The sequence below is a fragment of the Echinops telfairi genome, unplaced genomic scaffold (assembly GCF_000313985.2).
Source record: "Echinops telfairi isolate 266 unplaced genomic scaffold, ASM31398v2 ScPeMD7_7469;HRSCAF=8507_1, whole genome shotgun sequence".
NCBI lineage: Eukaryota > Metazoa > Chordata > Mammalia > Afrosoricida > Tenrecidae > Echinops > Echinops telfairi.
In genome coordinates this window covers 58,024,906-58,044,867 of record NW_022111373.1, presented here as the reverse complement: position 1 = coordinate 58,044,867, position 19,962 = coordinate 58,024,906, and the positions used below count along the sequence as shown (strand labels likewise).

The following is a 19,962-nucleotide window of genomic DNA, read 5'->3' as shown; positions in this document are numbered from 1 at the left end:
TAATGGGTTAATGTTGGACTTGTGGGCTTGGGCAGCATTGGGTTGGGATGTTTTCGTGATGCACACTTTCTTTACATAAAACTCTCTTATAAATGAGTTGCTGTGGAGTTGTTTCTCTAAAGGACCTAGACTTATACAAGTGATATTTATTAAGTATCAGACTTTATGGGTCATAACTGAGTGGATGAGCCCTAACAATAAAAACATTAGACTTTAAGTATTTGAACTGTAACACATAGTAAGTTTGTAGGAGGACTTGATTTTTCCTCTCTCTCAGGAGCATGTTAATTTTCACCTTATCATGCATGGATTTATACTCACATCTCTGTGTGCAACCTTACAGGCATTGTATTTTGAATAGCTGTGATTACAGGTTGCTTTTCAACATAGAGCTTTACTGACCTGCACCTTGTTCTTATGCCAAGGTGCACTCCTTGCATTTTTAGCACTTGAAAAAAGTCCACAGTTTTCTTTTGATCTATCACCAGACTTTGTGATTTTTTTAAAAAAGTTAAAAACCTTGACACCCTAAACTCTATGTCTCCTTACCGTTCTTCAGTAATAAACCCTTATTGTTCAATGTGCACCTGTCCTATAAAAAATTGGCATGCTGTTCAGTGTGGAGACTAGAGTTTCAGGAAGGACCATATGAGAGATACAAGTATAAAAATTTAAATGGTATGCTGACAATTTATAGCCAGTCGTTTGAAGCAGTTCTATCCTAAACATTGGAAAATCTGGTTCCTAATGAGCAGTGTCTACATGTTGTTTTAACTGAATTTGGTGAAGGTTTACATCGCAGATAAACAGTTTTACATCAGTGATTCTATGCATTTGGTTTCAGCGCCTTCATTGCAGCCCCTCAATGTACCACCACTTCCTTCCCAGTGGTTCCTATTTCCATTTCTCCACTTTGAAACCTCCTGAACTTTGCCCTCGGGTAAATGCTGCCCCTTTGACCTTATATGATTGGTTATTCTACCTTACTAGTGTTATTGCTCTCTTGCTGGCCCCTCTATTGTTTGGTTGAAACAAACAAATAAATAACCCGAAGATGTAGTTTACTGATGTAGTGGCTAATTTTTTCGGTTGCTTTGGAACAGTAAAAAAAAGTACACGCATTGAATGTTGACGTGGTGGAGGCAATCTTATTTAGAAATCTTTCTTTGATTCACCTCTCCAAAAGAGTGCTGCACTGACATTGTGTGTGCTTAAAGTTATGATAAACACTTATTTTGTTATTTTTAGAAATTGACATTAAACCGGTCCCTAAATTAATTTACCAATGCTATTTTATTTTAGAAATGATTTCTTTTATTTTTTGATTTTCTCATGACCAATTTTTTTTTTACAGGCTTTTCTTTTTTTATGTCATTGTTTTTTTTAAAACATTTTATTAGGGGCTCATACAACTGTTATCGCAATCCATACACACATCAATTGTGTAAAGCGCATTTGTACATCATTCTCAAAACATTTTCTCTCCACTTAAACCCCGACATTAGGTCCTCATTCACTCCCCCCTCTCCCTCATGAGCCCTTGATAGTTTATAAATTAGTATTTTGTCATATCTTGCCCTGTCCGACGTCTCCCTTCACCCACTTTTCGGTTGTCTGTCGCCCAGGGAGGAGGTCACATATAGTTCCTTGTAATCGGTTCCCTCTTTCCTACCCATTCTCCCTTTACCCTCCCTGTTTTGCCACTCACACCACTGGTCCTATAGGGCTCATCTGCCCTGAATTCCCTGTATTTTCAGTTCCTATCTGTACCAGTGTACATCCTCTGGTCTAGCCAGACTTGCAAGGTCGAATTTGAGTCATGGTAGTGGGAGCGGGGAGGAAACATTTAGGAACTAGAGGAAAGTTGTATTTCTCATCGTTGTTACATCGCACCCTGACTGGCTCATCTCCTCCCCGAGACCCCTCTGCAAGGGGATCTCCAGTGGCCTACTAATGGGCTTTGGATCTCCACTCCGCACTACCCCCATCATTCACTATGGTAAAATTTTTTGTTCTGATGATGCCTTATACCTGATCCCTTCGACACCTCGTGGTTGCATAGGCTGGTGTGCTTCTTCCATGTGGGCTTGTTGCTTCTGAGCTTGATGACCGCTTGATTACCTTCAAGCTTTTAAGACCCCAGACGCTATATCTTTTGATAGCTGGGCACCATCAGCTTTCTTCGCCACATTTGCTTATGCACCCATTTGTCTTCAGTGATCCGTTCGACACCTCGTGATCACACAGGTTGATATGTTGTTCCATGTGGACTTTGTTCCTTCTGAGCTAGATGGCCGCTTGTTTACCTTCAAGCTTTTAAGACCCCAGACGCTATATCTTTTGATAGCTGGGCACCATCAGCTTTCTTCACCACATTTGCTTATTCACCCGCTTTGTCTTCAGCGGTTGTGTCGGGAAGGTGAGCATCATAGAATCTCATGACCAATTTAAACATTGTAGTGGTTACAGTATTTTTTTTTGATAGAGATGTTTATATTCCATTGTGTTATTTTGTGTGCCTTGTTTAAAAGTGTTAGCTATAAGTGTTTATTTGTAGATGCAAAAGACTTTGCTTAAGTAAAGATAGTGCTTTTAGGTGAATAGTTGTGGTTTCAACTATGTACTAATGCTACAGAATTTTAATAAGGATGTGTACTTCCAAGCTTTTAAAAAATCATTCCCTTTACTATTCATAATAAAAAATGTGTTTTGACCACATAGTTCATTAGTATGTTTTTACTTATCTTCATTATCATATAAGAATTATAAATTGAGCATATTTTAAGCAAGTCACATAGCCATTAGCAATATTCCATAGAAACTTACTTTCTACTTTTAGCAATTAAAAAAAAAATGACTATCATGATTTTCATCCATGATTTTGCCGAGTTTTACCTGGGAATAAAAGCCTGAGATGGAAAGTCTCTAGGAGACCTGAAAGGGTATCTTATCCAGGAGGGATAACTGAAACTCTGGTGAAATTGTAGATGTTGATGTGTAGCTTTGACATCTTTCCTTTATATTTCTTTTTATAAAACAAAATCATTGATGGTATATGTAAGTGACAATCTAAATAAATGTGATTTTCAGGTATTTGCAAGCATTTTAATGCATGCATTGTGTAAAATCACATTGCCTCTCAGTGTAAGGAATTTGTGTTCTTTTGAGCAGTGAAGGAAGAGTTTACTTGTGCTGTTACTAGCTTTGACCATGAGGATTTAACTTTCAGAACATTCATGTTCTGGTGCATGTTTTGGAGTGTATATAAGTTTGTGTTTCCCATTTTAGCGTGTGCTTTTGTAACTCTTACATGTTGAACTTCTGGGAGATGTACTAAATGCAAGCATTTAGAAGTGGGAACCCTGTGTTAATAAACCATAAGCATGTATCATGTATAAAGCTTTTAGAAAAGTCAAAACTGAGCTTATAATGTCCTTGGAAAAGGTGCTGCCATCACTGCATGTTTGGGATTTGGGTTTTACTTCTGATCTTACGTTCAGTTTTTCATTGAGCATTTATCAATCTATACATTTTACTTGCAGGAGAAATTTTGCTGTTCCATGTGTTAAGAACACCCCCTGGTCGAGGAAATGTTACTATTAATTGGAAAATTATTGGACAAAATCTAGAACTCAATTTTGCTAACTTTACTGGACAACTCTTCTTTTCTGAGGTAATGCGGGGGTGGAGGAGTAGTCTCACCACACAGATAATCTAGAGGAAACATGAAATTTTAAAGACAAAGAAACCTCCTTGTGTAATGGAAGATTAAAGGGGACTGATGAGAAGACAGATTGTTTGCTTGGGAATCTAAGCCTTGAGAAAGGATGTTGTTTTTCTGCATATGCTCTGGTAGATTGCCCTGAGGGAAACAGAACACGTGGACTTTGGGCAGGGAAACCTGCGAAAGCCGGAACTCCAAGGCCTGCCTTGTTTTCGCAAACCTTGCCATTTGACTGCCTTTGTCCGGGTGCGGTCTTGACACCTTTCTGGTGCTGAGTGGCCAGTGTTTGAATTTATCTTCTCTGTCAGGTTTCTGTCTCACTCTGCTTCCAGCTTTGTCTGGTTTCGCTTTATGGGATACAAGCTATGTTGACTACTCGTCTGCCATGCGGGAGGTGACGAAAGGGTCTCGTACTCTTCATGGGAGCCTTGAAGACCCAACAGCAGTGGGCAGAGCGCTCAAAGAAAAGCCATGCTAAGTCCTGTGTACACTCGGTTTTTAAGGTTCTGTTTAGGGACTGTGGGATATTTTGAAAGGAAGCTATTGGAAAGAAATACCTAAAATAAGCATTTCTTGACTATAAATCACACCACCACAGTATAATTATTCCTTCCTTCTTTCTTCTTCTTGCATACTGCATTGAATTCTTCTTGTGTCCATTTCCACGGCCCCAACCTGGAAACAGGTCCCTGCTGCCTTCTGCCTTAAGTACTATTTTGGACTCTGGTGACTGGTTGCCCTGCTACACTGAATTTCTTTTCCTTGCTCCAGCATTTTGTACTTACGAGTGTCCTAGGAATCTTTACATCTGATTGTCCTGTCTGGATCTTTTAGTAGTCGCATGGCTCACTGGATAAAATCTGAATTCATTAGTTCAGCATATAAGATCTTCTACTTTAGCATCTATTCACGCTAAGCGTGGTTTCCCATGAGTGACTGGATTTCATTTTAGTTTTTTTTTTTTAAGCCACAGAACTCTTAGTTTAAATGAAAATCTGTTTGGACATTCAATTTTTTAAGCTAATCTAAGCAGCAGATTGCCGTGTTCTGCAAAAATAGGAGGTATGGATTTCTTTCTGTTTGACATAGGGGTCTTTGAATCAAACGATACGTGTGCATTTGTTGGATGACAACATTCCTGAGGAGAAAGAAGTATACCAAGTCATTCTGTATGACGTCAGGACACAAGGTAATCTAGAACTAAGTTTAAAATAATCTTTCTAGGATAATACTCTTTTCAAAAAAAGAGTATATAACAGTTACTGTCTCTATATGTATAAAATAGATACAATGAGACCAAAATGTTTTATTTTAAACATTTCCTGTTCTATATAAATATTGTTAAAATCAACTTAATAAAAATATTTATATTTATGAGTTATGGGGGGGAAATCCCGATATAAGTGCTGTCAAGTATTTACTAATAGAATAAGATACATTAATGAAGGTGGTTTTATTTAGAAATTAATGATCTAAGATAAATTATATATTATAATATCTAATCATATTGTGCAATTACCTGAATAATTCAGATCCAATAAAATAACCTGGGCACACTCCTCAGTTTCTTCATTGTCTATTGCTCACTTATGACCAATATGTGAAAGAATGACAATAATAACTGAAGTGAGAGCGTTCATAATTTGCTGTCTATAAAAAGGGAAAGAAAATGTCAGCACTGTTTATCAACTGGAAGATAACTAACGTAACAGTGAATAGAAGCACTTTCTTGGTTCCGATAGCATGTAAGGATGGCTCTATGGTTCCTACAGCATGTGAGAGCAGGTGGTTGTATTTTAAGTATTTAGAAGGTTAACGCCACATCACTGTCAGATTTCCTGACCCGGTTCCTGACATTTGTAGGAATTCCACCAGCAGGAATGGCTTTGCTTGATGCTCAAGGATACGCAGCTGTGCTCACAGTGGAAGCCAGTGATGAACCACATGGAGTTTTGAATTTTGCTCTTTCATCAAGGTTCATTTTAGTAGAAGAGGCTAACACAACTATCCAGCTTTTCATCAACAGGGAATTTGGATCTTTAGGTTTGTATTACTGTAAATTGACTAGCGTTACTAGGGAGGTGCTTTTGGTAACATTTTACCTGTGTGCTTGAAAATTATTCCTGAAATATATCAGGCACAGGAAAGAAAAAGAATATTAACTCGTTGTGTTCAGCATTCATTACTGAACAGTTTAAAGAATATATCTTGTCGCCATCGATATTCATATAACAATCATAAAGCTCGGCATCCTGTGACTGTCTGTGGGTCTGTTTGGATAGGCCAGACTTGGCTAGGGGATAACTCTCCTCCATGGATTTCGCAGCCTTCTCCTGGGACCAGCAGAGGGACAAGAGAGCAAGCAGAAACTTAGAAAGCCTAGATTTAGCCTTTGACCTGTGTGTCGTAGTATTACTTTTACCTTGTAAAATTGCCCTAGCCTAGTCACCCAGCTGAATTGAGTCTAGAAGTGTTAGTAGCCCAGTGGGAAGCCACTAAGCTGTTACTGGGCAAAGGCTGTGGATCTCAGAAGGGGGAGCCATTGGGCAAGTCCTATATTCCACTAGAGGTACCTTCAGGAAAGCCCAAAAGAACACAGTGTGATATTATAATTATTTTATAAATTTAGATAGTTAAAATCTTTTTTTCCCTTCAAATTCAATTAGGAGTTATCAATGTCACGTATACCACAGTTCCTGGAATGTTGAGTCTGAAAAATCAAACGGAAGGAAATATAGCAGAGCCAGACGTGGATTTTGTGCCTGTCGTTGGCTTCCTGATTTTAGAAGAAGGGGAAACATCAGCAGCCATCAACATTACCATACTTGAGGTAAAGCTCGCAGGTTCTTGTTGTTATGTACCATTAAGTCATTCTGACCCACAGTGACCCTGTGCGTATCAGAAGGAAACACGGAATGCCCTGCACCGTCCTCAGTCGTTCCTGTGCTTGAGTCCATCACTGGCGCCCCCGTGTCCGTTCATCTCCTGAGGACCTTCCTCTCCTTCATGGCCCCTCCACTTTACCAAGCGTGATGTCCTTCTCCTGGGACAGATTTCTACTGCAATCTGCCCAAAGTACCTCAGATGAACCTCTAAGGAACAATGTGGCTTTACTTCTTCCAAGACAGATTTGGTTGTCCTTTTAGCAGTTCCTGGTACTTTTAATATTCTTCCCCAGTATTGATTCTTCTTCATTTTACCTTATTCAATGTCCACTTTCATATGTGTATGAGGCAGTGCAAAATACCATGGCTTGGATCAAGTGCACCTTAGTTTTCAAAGTAATATTCTTGCTTTTAAATACTCTAAAGAGGATTTTAAATACTCTAAATTTGTGCAAATTTACCTAAGGTATTGACTATGCAAAGGCATTCAGCCCTAATGAACTATGGATAACCTTGAGAAGAATGGGAATTACCGAACGCTTCATAGAGCTCATTACGAACATGTACATGGTTCAAGAGGCAGTTATACAAAAAGAACAAGGGGATGCTGAATGGTTTAAAATCAGCTTGGATCCACAATCAAGATTCATGGAAGCAGCAGTTAAGAGATCCAAATTCATATTCCATTAGGTAAGTCTGGTGTACAAGACTCCTTTAGAGTATTGAAGAGCAAAGATGTTACTTTGAGGACTAAGGTGTTCCTTACCCAACCCCGGGTACTCTCCAGTGCATTGTTTGCATGTGAAAGTTGGACGTCGATTAAGGATGACCGGAGAAGAATCAGTGATTTGGATTGTGGTGCTGGAGAAGAATATTCAAAGTACCATGGACTGCTAAAAGGACAAACCAACTTGTCTTGAAAGAAGTAAGGCCCGGTTGCTGCTCCTTAGAGGCAATGATGGCAAGATTTGGTCTTACATACTTTGGACACATTCTCAGGAGCCATCAGTCCCTGGTGAAGGACATCATGCTTGGTAAAGTGGAAGATGGTAAAAAATAGGAAGGCCCTGGACAAGATAGATTGACCCAGTTGCTGCATCAGTGGGCTGAGGCATGGGAACAAGGCACAAGACCACGCAGTGTTTCATTCTGTCGTGCATAGGGTTGCTATGTATCAGAGCTGGCTCAGTCACAACTAATAACAATAAGAACAACTTGTCATTGGACTTCTTCACTGTTTCTTGTGTGAGCATTGACTGCAGATCCAAGTAAAGTAAAATCCTTGACGTGAACCTTTTCTACACTTATCATGATACTACCGATCGGTCCATTTGTAAGGATTTGGGTCTTTACACTGAGTTTTAATTGATACTGAAGGCTAAAATCCTTGATCTTTATCAGCAAGTGTTTCAAGTCCGCACTTTCAGCAAGCACTGTTGTGTCATCTACATATAGAAGGTTTTTAATAAGCCTTCCTCCAATTCTGATACCATATTGTTGGTAGCCAATCCTGAATCCATCTTGTTGGATCCTTTATATAATCCAGTTTCTCTGATGATTTCCTCAGCATGCAGATTGAACATGCATGGTGAAAGGATACAACCCTGATGCATACTTTTCCTGGTTTTAAACCACGCCACAGCCCCTTGTTCTTTTTGTATAACTGCCCCTTGATCTGTGTATTCGTTTCGAATGAGCACAATAAAGTCTTCTGGAATTCCCATGCTTCTCAAGATCATCCAAAAATGTATTATGGTCTGCAGAGTCAAATGACTTTGAATAGTCAAACTCTCAAGTTATTACGACACTAAAACTGGGGTTAGCCACATATAAATCAGAAACTGATGGAATAGGTGTTGGGCTGCTAACCACAAGGTCATCAGATCAAAAACCACCAGCTGCTCTAAGGGAGAAAGATGAGACTTTCCACTACATGAAGGTTTCCAGTAGTTCTACTCTGCCCAGTAATGTGATGAGTCACAATGGACTAGCTGGCGGAGAGTTTGGTTTGAGTTTTCGAGCATATTATTAGCAGCCATGTTTAACTACAGACAACTTTTCATTTTAAGACATAACATTTCATATAGCCTACACCTGTCCGATATTTTAAGGTGTTTCTTTTTAATTGCTCAGCTTTTAGGATGAGATTAGATACTTTAGATATAACAATTTAGATACAACTATTATCTCTAGACACCTGGTGAATTCATTTATTATTTCCCTGCTAATGCCGTTAAATCAGTTCATATTTGTTCATTTATTTACATTTTCTCCCTCTTTGAATATCATCAGAGTTTTTGTTTTAGTTCAGAAAAGCTGGTGTGCCATTATGTACTTTATTAGAGAACAATCTTACGATACAGAAAATTTCCTTAGGGCAGCATTCGTTTAGAGTCTAAGGAAGCATTCTGGTTACTCCGTTAGGGCGTCGTAAAGCTAGGGAGGCCAGAAGCTTCGTGGGTTGCACTGGTTAGATGAGCGATGTGAGAAACTTACTAGAGGCTGTTAGTATCAATGTGATTGCAGGAAAGTTGATGACTGCTCACTAAAATTGCTGTTTTAAATGCATTTTCATATTCTTATGTCTTTAGAAATCCGTGACTTAGCTGTCTAAATGTATTTCTGAGAGGTTTTTAAAACAGTACATGTGGGGTGGTAGGCAGTGGCCCCCCTGGGGTTGTTGGTGACTCATCGTGTCACCCTCCTCTCCATGACCTCTCCTTAGCAGACCACAAAACCTTCAGGAAGGCGAGTTGTCACTTCAGTCATATATTAATACTGATACAGTTAGATTGTTCAAATGTAATAGTTCTTAGACTATATGAATACTAAGCACAACATTGTTTCTATATGGAATTTTATTCTTATTCACAATTTTATTAGTAACTGAGAATAAGCTTGTTTTGAATTTTCTCCTTCATTTCCTTTCATTGCTATTTAATTCTCACAAAAATTATTGATTTGGATTCACAGATACTAACTGCCACAATATTGTAGCCCAAACAGCAGAAAATATGACAAAATCAGAGAGTACAAAATGGAAATAATAGATGTGCTATTTTGTCCCTTACTGATTCTGTGACTCATGTTATTCGATTACATGAAATAGTTCAAAGAATGTGTTTGTCATCATTTTAATTTCCCACATGGAGGCATATCATTATTAAATCATATAAAACCTGTATTTCTAGACAGATGTCCAGGTTAGCATTTCAGCACACTTTTTTTGGTTATAATTTGAGGAGAGCATTTATTACATCTTAAAAGGGACGAAGACAACACAAAGGCAGAGGCACATCATCGAGATGAGGGAGGCCATTAGCACATCCCAGAATTCGTAGTTAGGACACTAGTTAAATAAGGCATGGACCAAAGGGAACTGTCACATATTCGTGATTGGTGGCAGATAAATACCGCATCTACTTGAGTATAAACTGACCCAAATATCCACAGAGGCATCTAATTTTACCACAAAAACTGCATTAAAGATGTCCTGAAAAACTCGGCTTATACTCGAGTATACGTGGTACATCACAGTTACAGGTGGGACCACAGAAGCAGGACCAAGGCAATGATTGGGGCACATATATACAAAATTGGCTGGGGGCATTTCTATCAAGGCAGTTAAGGCAAGACTGATAGGGCATGACTGGTGACTATGCAACCCCCTGGACAGTCCCTAGTAGGATAATCTCCATCAAGGACACTCATAGGCAGGCCGCCAAGAGAGACTGCCCCTCCCTAGGCTACTGGAGAGGGGTGGAGGTCATCTGTTCTCCAAATGTGCTCTGCCTGAGCCCAAGATTATCTTTATCCTTGGTTAATCATCACTAGGAATTCAATAAAAGCTTACTTTATGTGTGTGTGTGGGGGGGGTGTGTCTGCAAATGGATGTTGGGGTGTCACTGTCATCCGTAACCTTCTGTAAATGTGGGCTCATTACATATTTTGAGAAGACACAATGCAGCCCATACCAAAAAGCTACACTTTTTTCATGGAAAGCCTTTTCTGTCTCTTATTCTAAACATTGGATATGTAAGATAAGGTGCTTTTATTTTTTAGCTTATTATATTTAAAATATATTATTAATATATGCTTATCAAATTGGTTTACATATTTTATTACTCACCCATGGCCATCACGTTGACTCCCACTCATGGTGATCCTATAGCAGAGAGCAGAGCCACTCCACTGGGCTTCCAGGACGGTAAATCTTTTTCCTGCAGAGTGGCTGGTGGGTTGACCACTGGCCTTTCAATTAGCAGCTCAGTGCTTAGGCCACTGCATCTCCAGGGCTCTTTTCATATTATATTTGTCTAGACAAGATGAGAGCCCTGTGGTACAGTGGGTAACACGGTAGCCTGCTAATGAAAAGGTCAGTGGGTTGAATTTTCCAACTGCTATGTGGGAGAAAAAAGTAGCTATCTGCTTCTGTAGCAATAGCTAGCCTTGGAAACCCGATGAGGCAGTTTTTACTCTGTCCTGCGGGCCAATGTGGGTCACAATCAATTTGGCTGCAGTGGAACAGGTTAAAAAAAAAAGAAAGAAAGATACTGTATTAGTTTATTATGGTCCAAACTCGTAACACAGCCAGGTATTCGCTTGTTTTCATGTGAATTCTTAACACAAATTTAAATATTTTCAACTGTATTTTTCCATTTTATACTTTCTCTATAACCTTTGAGATAATTTAAAAGCAGCTGTAAAAGAGGTCATTTTGAAAGCATATATTGGGTCTTTTTTAAAAAATGGGTGTGTGTTTTATAGGATGATGTGCCAGAGCTGGAAGAATATTTCTTGGTGAATTTAACTTACGTTGAACTTGCCATGGCTCCTTTCACTTCATTCCCTCCGAGACTGGGTATGAGCTTTGTTTTGCTTTTGTTTTCTGTTTCTTTTTTCCCCCACTAACATCAGATATATTATATATTTAATATGTTTAAAACAAGGGCTATGGTGATGAAGTATGTTAGTTTGAGCGATGTGTGAAAATGGTGTAGCCTTTTATATGTATTCTAAGTCAAAGACTATGATATATTTAAATTTTCTCCATTGGAGAATATAAAGGTATTTAAGAAATATTATGTGCTGGCCTTTACATTTTACAATTACTTTACAATCAGATTTTCAATCCTTGAATAGAATTAGTTCTTGATATCACTGAGTCCACCAATGGCCGTTTTTTTTTCATTTTCTTTACGGTTTAATTACCTGTTTTCTTAGAGCTCCAACTATCATATGGTTTTGTTTTCTCAATTTACTAAGGGCTTTTGTTTGTCTGCTATATTCTCTACTGCTTTTTGACCTCTTGTCTTTTTCTTTTCATGCTTTTAGAAAAGACTCAGTTAATTCATTACAGACTGAAAGGTAAAATTTGAGAATTGAGGATTTGTACAGATGTCTTTAAAAAGAGGCATTCCTCATGTGAAAATACAGACTCCTAGTTGGTGTTCTTGGCAAATTGTCTGAAGCTCTTAGGTGTGATGGCCCAGCTGAGGGAGGAGGTGGCGAGCACTGAGGGGAGCCTATATCGTTGCCATTGTTAGAAGATGTGTTGAGCAGAGGGGCCAGGAAAACAAGTTAGGGGAGGGGAAGCGTGATCAGGAGCCGTGTCCCAAGAAAGAGGGCCTCCTCGTTTTATTTCCGAGGTTCACTGAGAACCTGGAAAGTACTGAAAAGCAGCAACCAGCTTCCAGTATATCGTTTAAACAGTTTCAGTTATTTTGCAAAAGAAGTAGATGCTTCCAGCAACTAGACGGTTTACAGGAAACAATTGGTATAAGAGATAAACATGTCTCCTTCTAAGAAAACGAACAAAATGCTTCATATTGTTTCATATTAGGATAAGAAGTCATTAGAAGAGTTGTTGTAGGTTGAGGCACCTTTCTAAGTCCTTTGTAGATGAGTATCACTATCACATATGTTACTCCATTTTACAGATGAGGGAACCGGAGCTCAGAGAGGATAAGTCACATGTCCAAATCCCCACAGGTAGTAAGTACCTGCTAGACTTGGGATTCTGTCGGCATGGCCCGACGTTACAGTCTGTGCTTTGTAGCTTCTGGTCTGATAAGCATGAATCCAAATTTCTTCTTTTTTCAACAATTTTGTTCTCTTCTTTTTAGAAATAATTATAGTCCCCCTATTCAGGCAGTTACCTAAGTTGAAGAGCTTCTGAAATTTAAAAGCTAAAGGGCAGTTGAAATTTTTCTTTTGTTTTTTAAAGCAGTAGTAGAGTTATTTAAGATTTCAAGAGTGAGTATCGGTAACATATTGAAATTGATGGACAGAACACAAAATGAGCAACTTTTGTCCACCCACTTAGATTAGGGCAGCGTGTGTCTGCCTTTATCTCTGTGTTCCACCAAATCTTCTCCTCCTCAGTCCCGTCTTTTTCCATCGGTGTTTCTTTCTGGGGCCCCCACTAGCTTTCTCTTCTTATTTATTTTCTTGTTCTCTTTCTGCTTTTCAAATGTGCCAAATTTCCTTCCCTCCTGATACGTTGATAATGTAGAACAGTGATGCTAATATTAAAACAAAAAGAAACTTGTGGAAATAGAAAAAAATCCATAAGCATACTTGTGCATTATTTATTATACTGTTCTCAGTTGATTAATATTCTATCAATCAGTGGCAATTGTTACCAAAAATTTTCCTCATTTTAAGGTTATAAACATTCATATCTTTACATTTTCAGCCTCTTTGGAGTAATGTTGGTAATATCTACATATTATGAAGTCTGTTTTTATATTCTACATCTAATAATGCTTTCGTTAATCATTTATATTAAAATGTTATTGCATTTGTTCTGTTTTCAGATACAGAAGGCTTGACTTCACAGATTGTTATTGATGCCAATGATGGTGCCAGAGGGATTGTTGAATGGCAGCATGGCAGGTGAACCTAAGACTGTGCAAGAATCCTTTTCTGGGCTTGAGAAGATTTACCATCTGTGAAATAAAGTTGTACATAAAAAAACAACATCTGCATTCTCTTTACTTTTTTCTAGGTTTGAAGTAAATGAAACCCAGGGAAGTTTAACCCTGGTCGCCCAGAGGAGCAGAGGAACGCTTGGCCACGTGTCACTGTTTGTGTACGCACAGAATTTGGAAGCACAGCTGGGGCTGGATTATATCTTCGCCCCAATGGTAGGACTCAGGATCAATCAAAGATCATGTTTACAGATTATTGTCTAATTAGTCCTTCAAAATTACAGTGAGTTAGGTTCTGTAGAAGTAAATTAATATTAAAAGAATAAAGTATTATATATCTCACTGTAAATTTCCTCAGAAGACTTCCATGTGGTGAGATGAATTTTCTCCGTATTTTAAAGATATAGTTAGAATTATAAAGGTTAGTTGATATTTTACTGCAATATTTAATACTGGAAGAAGCTTTTAATGGGTTAAAGAATTTATTTAACCAGCTAATCTTGCTAAAATGTTCTTCATAAGCGTTTTGAAAAATTTATCTCTTACATTTGTTTTTCTTAATTCACTGAAACATCTGTGAGGTTCCTATATATATTTTATTTTCTGTCTTCAGGCCTTTAATTCCTTAACCAAATATATGCTTCCTTCTTTTACTTTAATACTTATATTTCTTTAGTTTACTCTTTTTCCAAGCTCCTATTTTATTAGGAGCTGATCCTGACATATCATTCCATAGTTTAATTACATAAGCAGTATTAGCAATTGCTACCAAAATCAGATTCAAACCATTTTCTTCTTCTTGAACTCCTTGATATCAGCTCCCCTTTACCCCAACCCCCCAGGAATCCTTATTCTAATTGTTGTGTCAATTAATTCACCTGACTTGGGTCTCATATATTGAAAGACATAAAAACGTAGAAAAACACACAACAAAGATTAAAGAAGGCTACCAACAATGACAAAATACAGCAAAAATAAACCCTCAAATGGAAGCGAACAAACAAAACCAGATCAAGACCAAAGTGTGTCCGAGGAGAGATCAAGTGACAAGGTTTTAACCATTTTAACAGTATCTTTTCCATCTACTGTAGACATCTCTCCAATACTCTCTGTCTGGTGACAAGATTATTCCCATCTGTCAATTATGGTTAGAGGGAAATCACAAGAAGCTTTTTTTCCAATGTTGATCGTGCAAATGTATTTTTGGCTTCCACTGTTATTCATAGTCTTCTGCACACTAGAATCTCACAATTTAAGCTCCAATACTATTTCCTTCTTCAGATTTGGATTTCATGGGCTTTTTTTCATGTGTACTTAGTTGATGTGTAACGTAGATGGCTACTTGTTTGGAAAAAAGCCTTTAAGACCCAATATGCTATTTTATCTGATAGCCGGGCACCATCTAATTTATTCACCACACTTTGTTATAGCACCCATATCTCCTGTGTTTCCCTCAAGGGGGCAAATATGAGGAGGAGCCATGTCATAAGAACTAATTGTTCTTATATTGTAGATAGGGGCCCCAAATCCATTCCTGAATCTATATCTGCTGCTGATTCACATTAGAGACCTCTTTGTTAATTTATGGTAGAGAATCTTATTTATCATCTCCCCGGGGCATGAGAATCTTCTGTTAATAGTGTTACTGATTAGTTTATGGTACTAATTTTAAACCACCATTGACAGAGGGAATTGAACAAGTGTTGGTTAGCTACATATTGTAATACCATGATTATTTCACTTGTACATAATAAATCTTTACATGCTTGGACAGTATTTGCACAAGCAATGAGCATTGGTTGTCAGACATAACTTACACTAATACCCACTGACAATGTCAATCACTGGTCTGCCAGAATAATGCATATCTTAATACAGCAAGTAGGGCACTGAAGTAGTAAGTAAATGTTAGCCCACCTGTTGACAGTTCAATGCTCTTGGTATAGCTGTCTTCCGCTTCTTCACAGACCATGTAATTTGTCTTAAGGCCTTAGATTGCAGGTGTGTTTGAGGTAGAATCTAGTTCACCTAGCAGGGTTTCCACATCGTATCCCTCTGGCATGGCCTTTGAAGCTTGTTGTGTGTTTGAAGATCCAGAATTCAGTGTCTCGGTGTTCTATGGCACATGACATGTGTCCCAGGGGGTGTACAGAAACTTGGACCAAGGTGGTTTATTAGATGCTATAATCAGGCATACTCTCCATTCAGGGTCCTTAAAAGTGTTTTTAGTCATTTTTCCCCTCATTAGGAAAACGATCCTCCCCACTTTTCTCCCCAAACGTGCATTTGTCTTCTCCCAGATGTACGTGCTCCCTCCCCCACTCCTGACTTTACTTTCCCTTCAGTATCCCACTTCCCTCTGATAGGAATGTCTGTCAGTCCAGGGGAACCTCGTCATAGCTTTGCAGAGAAGCTACTAGGCGGTCACCCTCCCTCTCCCCTCACAATAATCTGACCCCAGATGATGTGATGTGAGGACCCTTCTGCCAAAGTGACCTTCAAGCTACACACGTAGAGAGGAAGGTGCATGGGTCACAGGCACCTGTCAGTCTCTCTTCTGAGCTGCCTGGCCACCCTGGTCAGCAGACTGGGAGGCCTGAAAGCCTGAGTGTGTGTCCGTCCTGTTGCTCGTTCCTACAGCTGTGGAATCATACAGTATTTGTCCTTTTGGGAGGGACTGACTTCACTCAGCATAGTGTTTTCCAGATCCCACCATGTCATGAGGTATTTCATCGCTTTATCACTTTTTTAAGGGATGCATAGTATTCCACTGTGTGTAAAAACCAAATTTTTTTTAGCCATTCTTCTACTGATGAGAATATGGGCTGCTTCCAACTTGCTCTTGTGAACTGTGCTGCTGTGAACATGGGAGAGCACATGTCTGTCTGAGCACATGTTCGTGATCAGTCTCTTATTTCTTTTGGGTATATGCCCAGCAATGGTGTTGCTGGGTCTTATGGTATTTCTATTGACAGCTGTTTTAGGAATTTCCATATCACTTTCCACAGTCATTGTATGTATTTGCAGGCCCACCAGCCTCATAAAGCGTTCCAATATCTGCAGTTTTTGTTGTTCTCTTTTTAAATTGGGCTATGATTGTGGGTTTTAATTGATATCACATCGCTGTTTTAATTTGCTTTCCTGGAGGGCTAGTTAAAGAGAGCATTTCCTCATGTACTTGTTAGCTATTTGGGTGTCATCCTTTGTCAATTGTCTATTCAGGCCTTTAGCCCACCTTTTAATGTTATTTATTTATTTATTTTCTTCTTGTAGGCTTGCAGTATTCTGTAGAGTTTAGCAATTAGTCCTTTGTCCATATGTCACAGCTAAATATCTTTTCCAAATCTGTGGACTCTTGTTTACTCTTTTGCTTAAATCTTTTGTTGCATATGGGCGTTTTATTTATTTATTTATAAATCATTTTATTTGGGGCTCTTACAACTTTTTTTTATAAATCATTTTATTGTGGGTTTATACAACCCATACCATAATCCATCCATCCATCCATCCATCCATTGTAGCAAGCATATTTGTACATTTGTTGCCAACATCATTCTCAAAACATTTTCTTTCTACTTGAGCCTTTGTTATCAGCTCCTCATTTCCCCCCCTCTACCTGGCCCCTCCTCCCTCACGAATCCTTGATAATTTATAAATTATTATTTTTTCATGTCTTACACTGTCCGATATCTTCCTTCACCCACTTTTCTGTTGTCTGACACCCAGGGAGGGGGTCATATGTAGATCATTGTGGTCAGCTCCCCCTTTCTACCCCACCTTCCATCCACCCTCCTGGTATTGCCACTCTCACCACTGGTCCTGAGGGGTTCATCGTCCTGGATTCCCTGTGTTTCCACTTCCTGTCTGTACCAGTTTATATCCTCGGGTATAGCTGGATTTGTAAGGTAGAATTGGGATTGTGATAGTGGGGAGGAAGCAAGCATTAAGGTACTAGAGGAAAGTTGTGTGTTTCATTGGTGCTATACTGCACCCTGACTGACTCATCTCCTCCCCAAGATCCTTCTGTAAAGGGATGTCCGGTTGCCTACAGATGGGCTTTGGGTCCCCACTCCCCACACCCCCTCATTGACAATGATATGATTTTTTTTCTTTGATGCCTGATACCTGATCCTATCAACACCTCATGATCACACAGACTGGTGTGCTTCTTCCATGTGGGCTTTGTTGCTTCTCAGCTAGATGGCCACTTGTTTATCTTCAAGTCTTTAATACCCCAGATGCTATATCTTTTGATAGCCATCAGCTTTCTTCACCACATTTGCTGATGCACCTGCTTTGTCTTCAGCTATCATCTAGGGAAGGTGAGCATCATGGAATGCCAGTTTAATAGGACAAAGTGTTCTTGCAATGAGGGATCACATTGAGTGAGACTCAATGTCCATCTGCTACCTTAATATTTAACCTATAAATATATACACATAGGTCTATTTCCCCATCATCATATATAAATATATTTATATAAGTACATGCCTGTATTTAGACTCTATTAATGCCCTTTGTCTCCTAGTTCTTTCCTCTATTTCCTTTTACTGTCCTTTTGTCCTACTATCATACTCAGCCTTCATTTGGGTTTCAGTAATTCCTCTAGGTTACATTGCCCTTGATCTAGCCCTACCAGGCCTCTGATGCCCTCTTTGCTACTGATTTTGGATCACTTGTTGTTCCCTAGTCCCTGGGTTTATTAACACCCACTCCTCCCCCCCCCCCTTCTCCCATGTCCCTCCGACCGTCGGTCCCATTGTTTTCTCCTCCAGATTGTTTATCCTGCCTATCTTATCTAGATACACCTGCAGAGATAATAATGTGCACAAAAAAACAAGACAAAGCAAAACAAAGCAGCAAAAGAAAACAAAACAATAACAACACCAACAACAAAACAGTAACAAAAAAGAAAATCCTGTAATAGTTAAAGGTCTGTTTGTTGACTTTTAGGAGTATTTTCTGGTCGGGTCTGATGGGGTGCCATGCCCTGGCCCCAAAGTCTATTTTTGGTATTCCCATGGGACTTCCTTGCTCTGCTTGCCTTGCTGTTCTGTTACACACCCTTCGTGTTTTGCCTCGGTGTGGTGAGATGAGATCAGGTGCAATTCCCACACTGTCTCCAGTGTTGTACCCTGTAGAGCTATGGGTTAGTGAGGGATGTCGTGTCTCAGAGTGGGGCTGGTCATAAGGTTCTCTCTGTGCATTGACTGTGCACTGGCTGCTCTGGGCAGGGATATCATCCTCAGGGCTTGGTGGGCCAGGATGTGCTCCACTCCCTTTTCCTCCCCCTTCATTTGCTCCTCTGTGCTCTGATCAGACATGTCCCTCTCCCTGAGTTTTAGCTTCAGTTTTGTCCTCTGAAGTAATTCTTCTGTGGGGCCATGTAGTTGGGATTGAGGTCAGCTCCTCAGACTTCCCTACTGGTTCCCTGCTTCTTGCTGGTATGTCTCATTCACATCTTGGATCACCAGATTGAAGTCTTGTCCCTCTTTCCCTGTGGAGATAGAAGCAATACCTTCCCCTTGGGTGGGTTACTTCCCTGTTTCCCAGCTATCTATGTCTGTTTTTTTCTTCCCCCACACTCCTTTTTAATTGGCTACCATATGTTTCCCTGGAATTTGGTCTGGCCCCTTCCATACTACCTGGACCTCACCCCAGATATGTTTGTGTACAGTAGCATTTTTTCCTGTGTCCCTTTTGCTTTTTTTTAAAGCTTACCTCAGTGGATTCATGTTGTACTTGCCCTTTTGTGCTTGGCTCACTTCCCTTAGCATAATTTCCTCCAGTTTTTCCCATGCAGCAATGTGCTTCATGCGTTCACTGCTTTTTAGCAGTGAGCCATTTGTATGTATCACAGTTTTTTAATCCATTCGTCTGTTGATGTAAATTTGGGTTGTTTCCAACTCCTTGCAATTGTGAACTGTGCCATGATGAACATTGGAGCACTGATGTCTGGCTGTGGTTTGTTTCTCGCCTCTTCTGGGTATATGCCCATTAGGGGGATTGCTGGGTCTTATGGAAGCTCAATTTCCATCTGTTTTAGATATTAGCAAATCGATTTCCATAGCGGCTATACATACCTACAGGTCCACCAGCAATGGATGAGAGTTCCTATCTCACCACAGCCCCTCCAACACTTGTTGCTTTCTGATTTTTTTAATTGGGCTATCTTTGAGGGTTTTAGGTGTTATCTCATTATTTTAATTGTGCATTTCTTTTATGCCTATTGATTGGGAACATTTTCTCATATGTTTATTGGCCATTTGGATTTCTGCCCTTGTGAAACTTCTGTTCAGGTCCTTTGCCCACCTCTTCAGTGGGCAATTAGTTTTTCTTTTTGGAAGCTAGCAGAGTATCGTAGATGTTAGTAATAAGGCCTTTGTTTGATGTTTCATTGCTAAAGATATTTTCCCAGTCC

General features: G+C 39.4%; 1 protein-coding gene across 1 annotated transcript in view; it reads left to right on the top strand.

Annotated features, from left to right (window-relative positions):
* Window positions 1–19,962, top strand: part of ADGRV1 (adhesion G protein-coupled receptor V1) — a 675,247-nt gene that overhangs the window by 128,292 nt on the left and 526,993 nt on the right. The window contains exons 33-39 of the mRNA XM_045285199.1: window positions 3,543–3,673; window positions 4,814–4,913; window positions 5,588–5,767; window positions 6,391–6,554; window positions 11,377–11,470; window positions 13,428–13,506; window positions 13,619–13,757. Of these exons, the coding sequence (XP_045141134.1) occupies window positions 3,543–3,673; window positions 4,814–4,913; window positions 5,588–5,767; window positions 6,391–6,554; window positions 11,377–11,470; window positions 13,428–13,506; window positions 13,619–13,757 (887 nt within the window). The remainder of the gene's footprint in view (window positions 1–3,542; window positions 3,674–4,813; window positions 4,914–5,587; window positions 5,768–6,390; window positions 6,555–11,376; window positions 11,471–13,427; window positions 13,507–13,618; window positions 13,758–19,962) is intronic.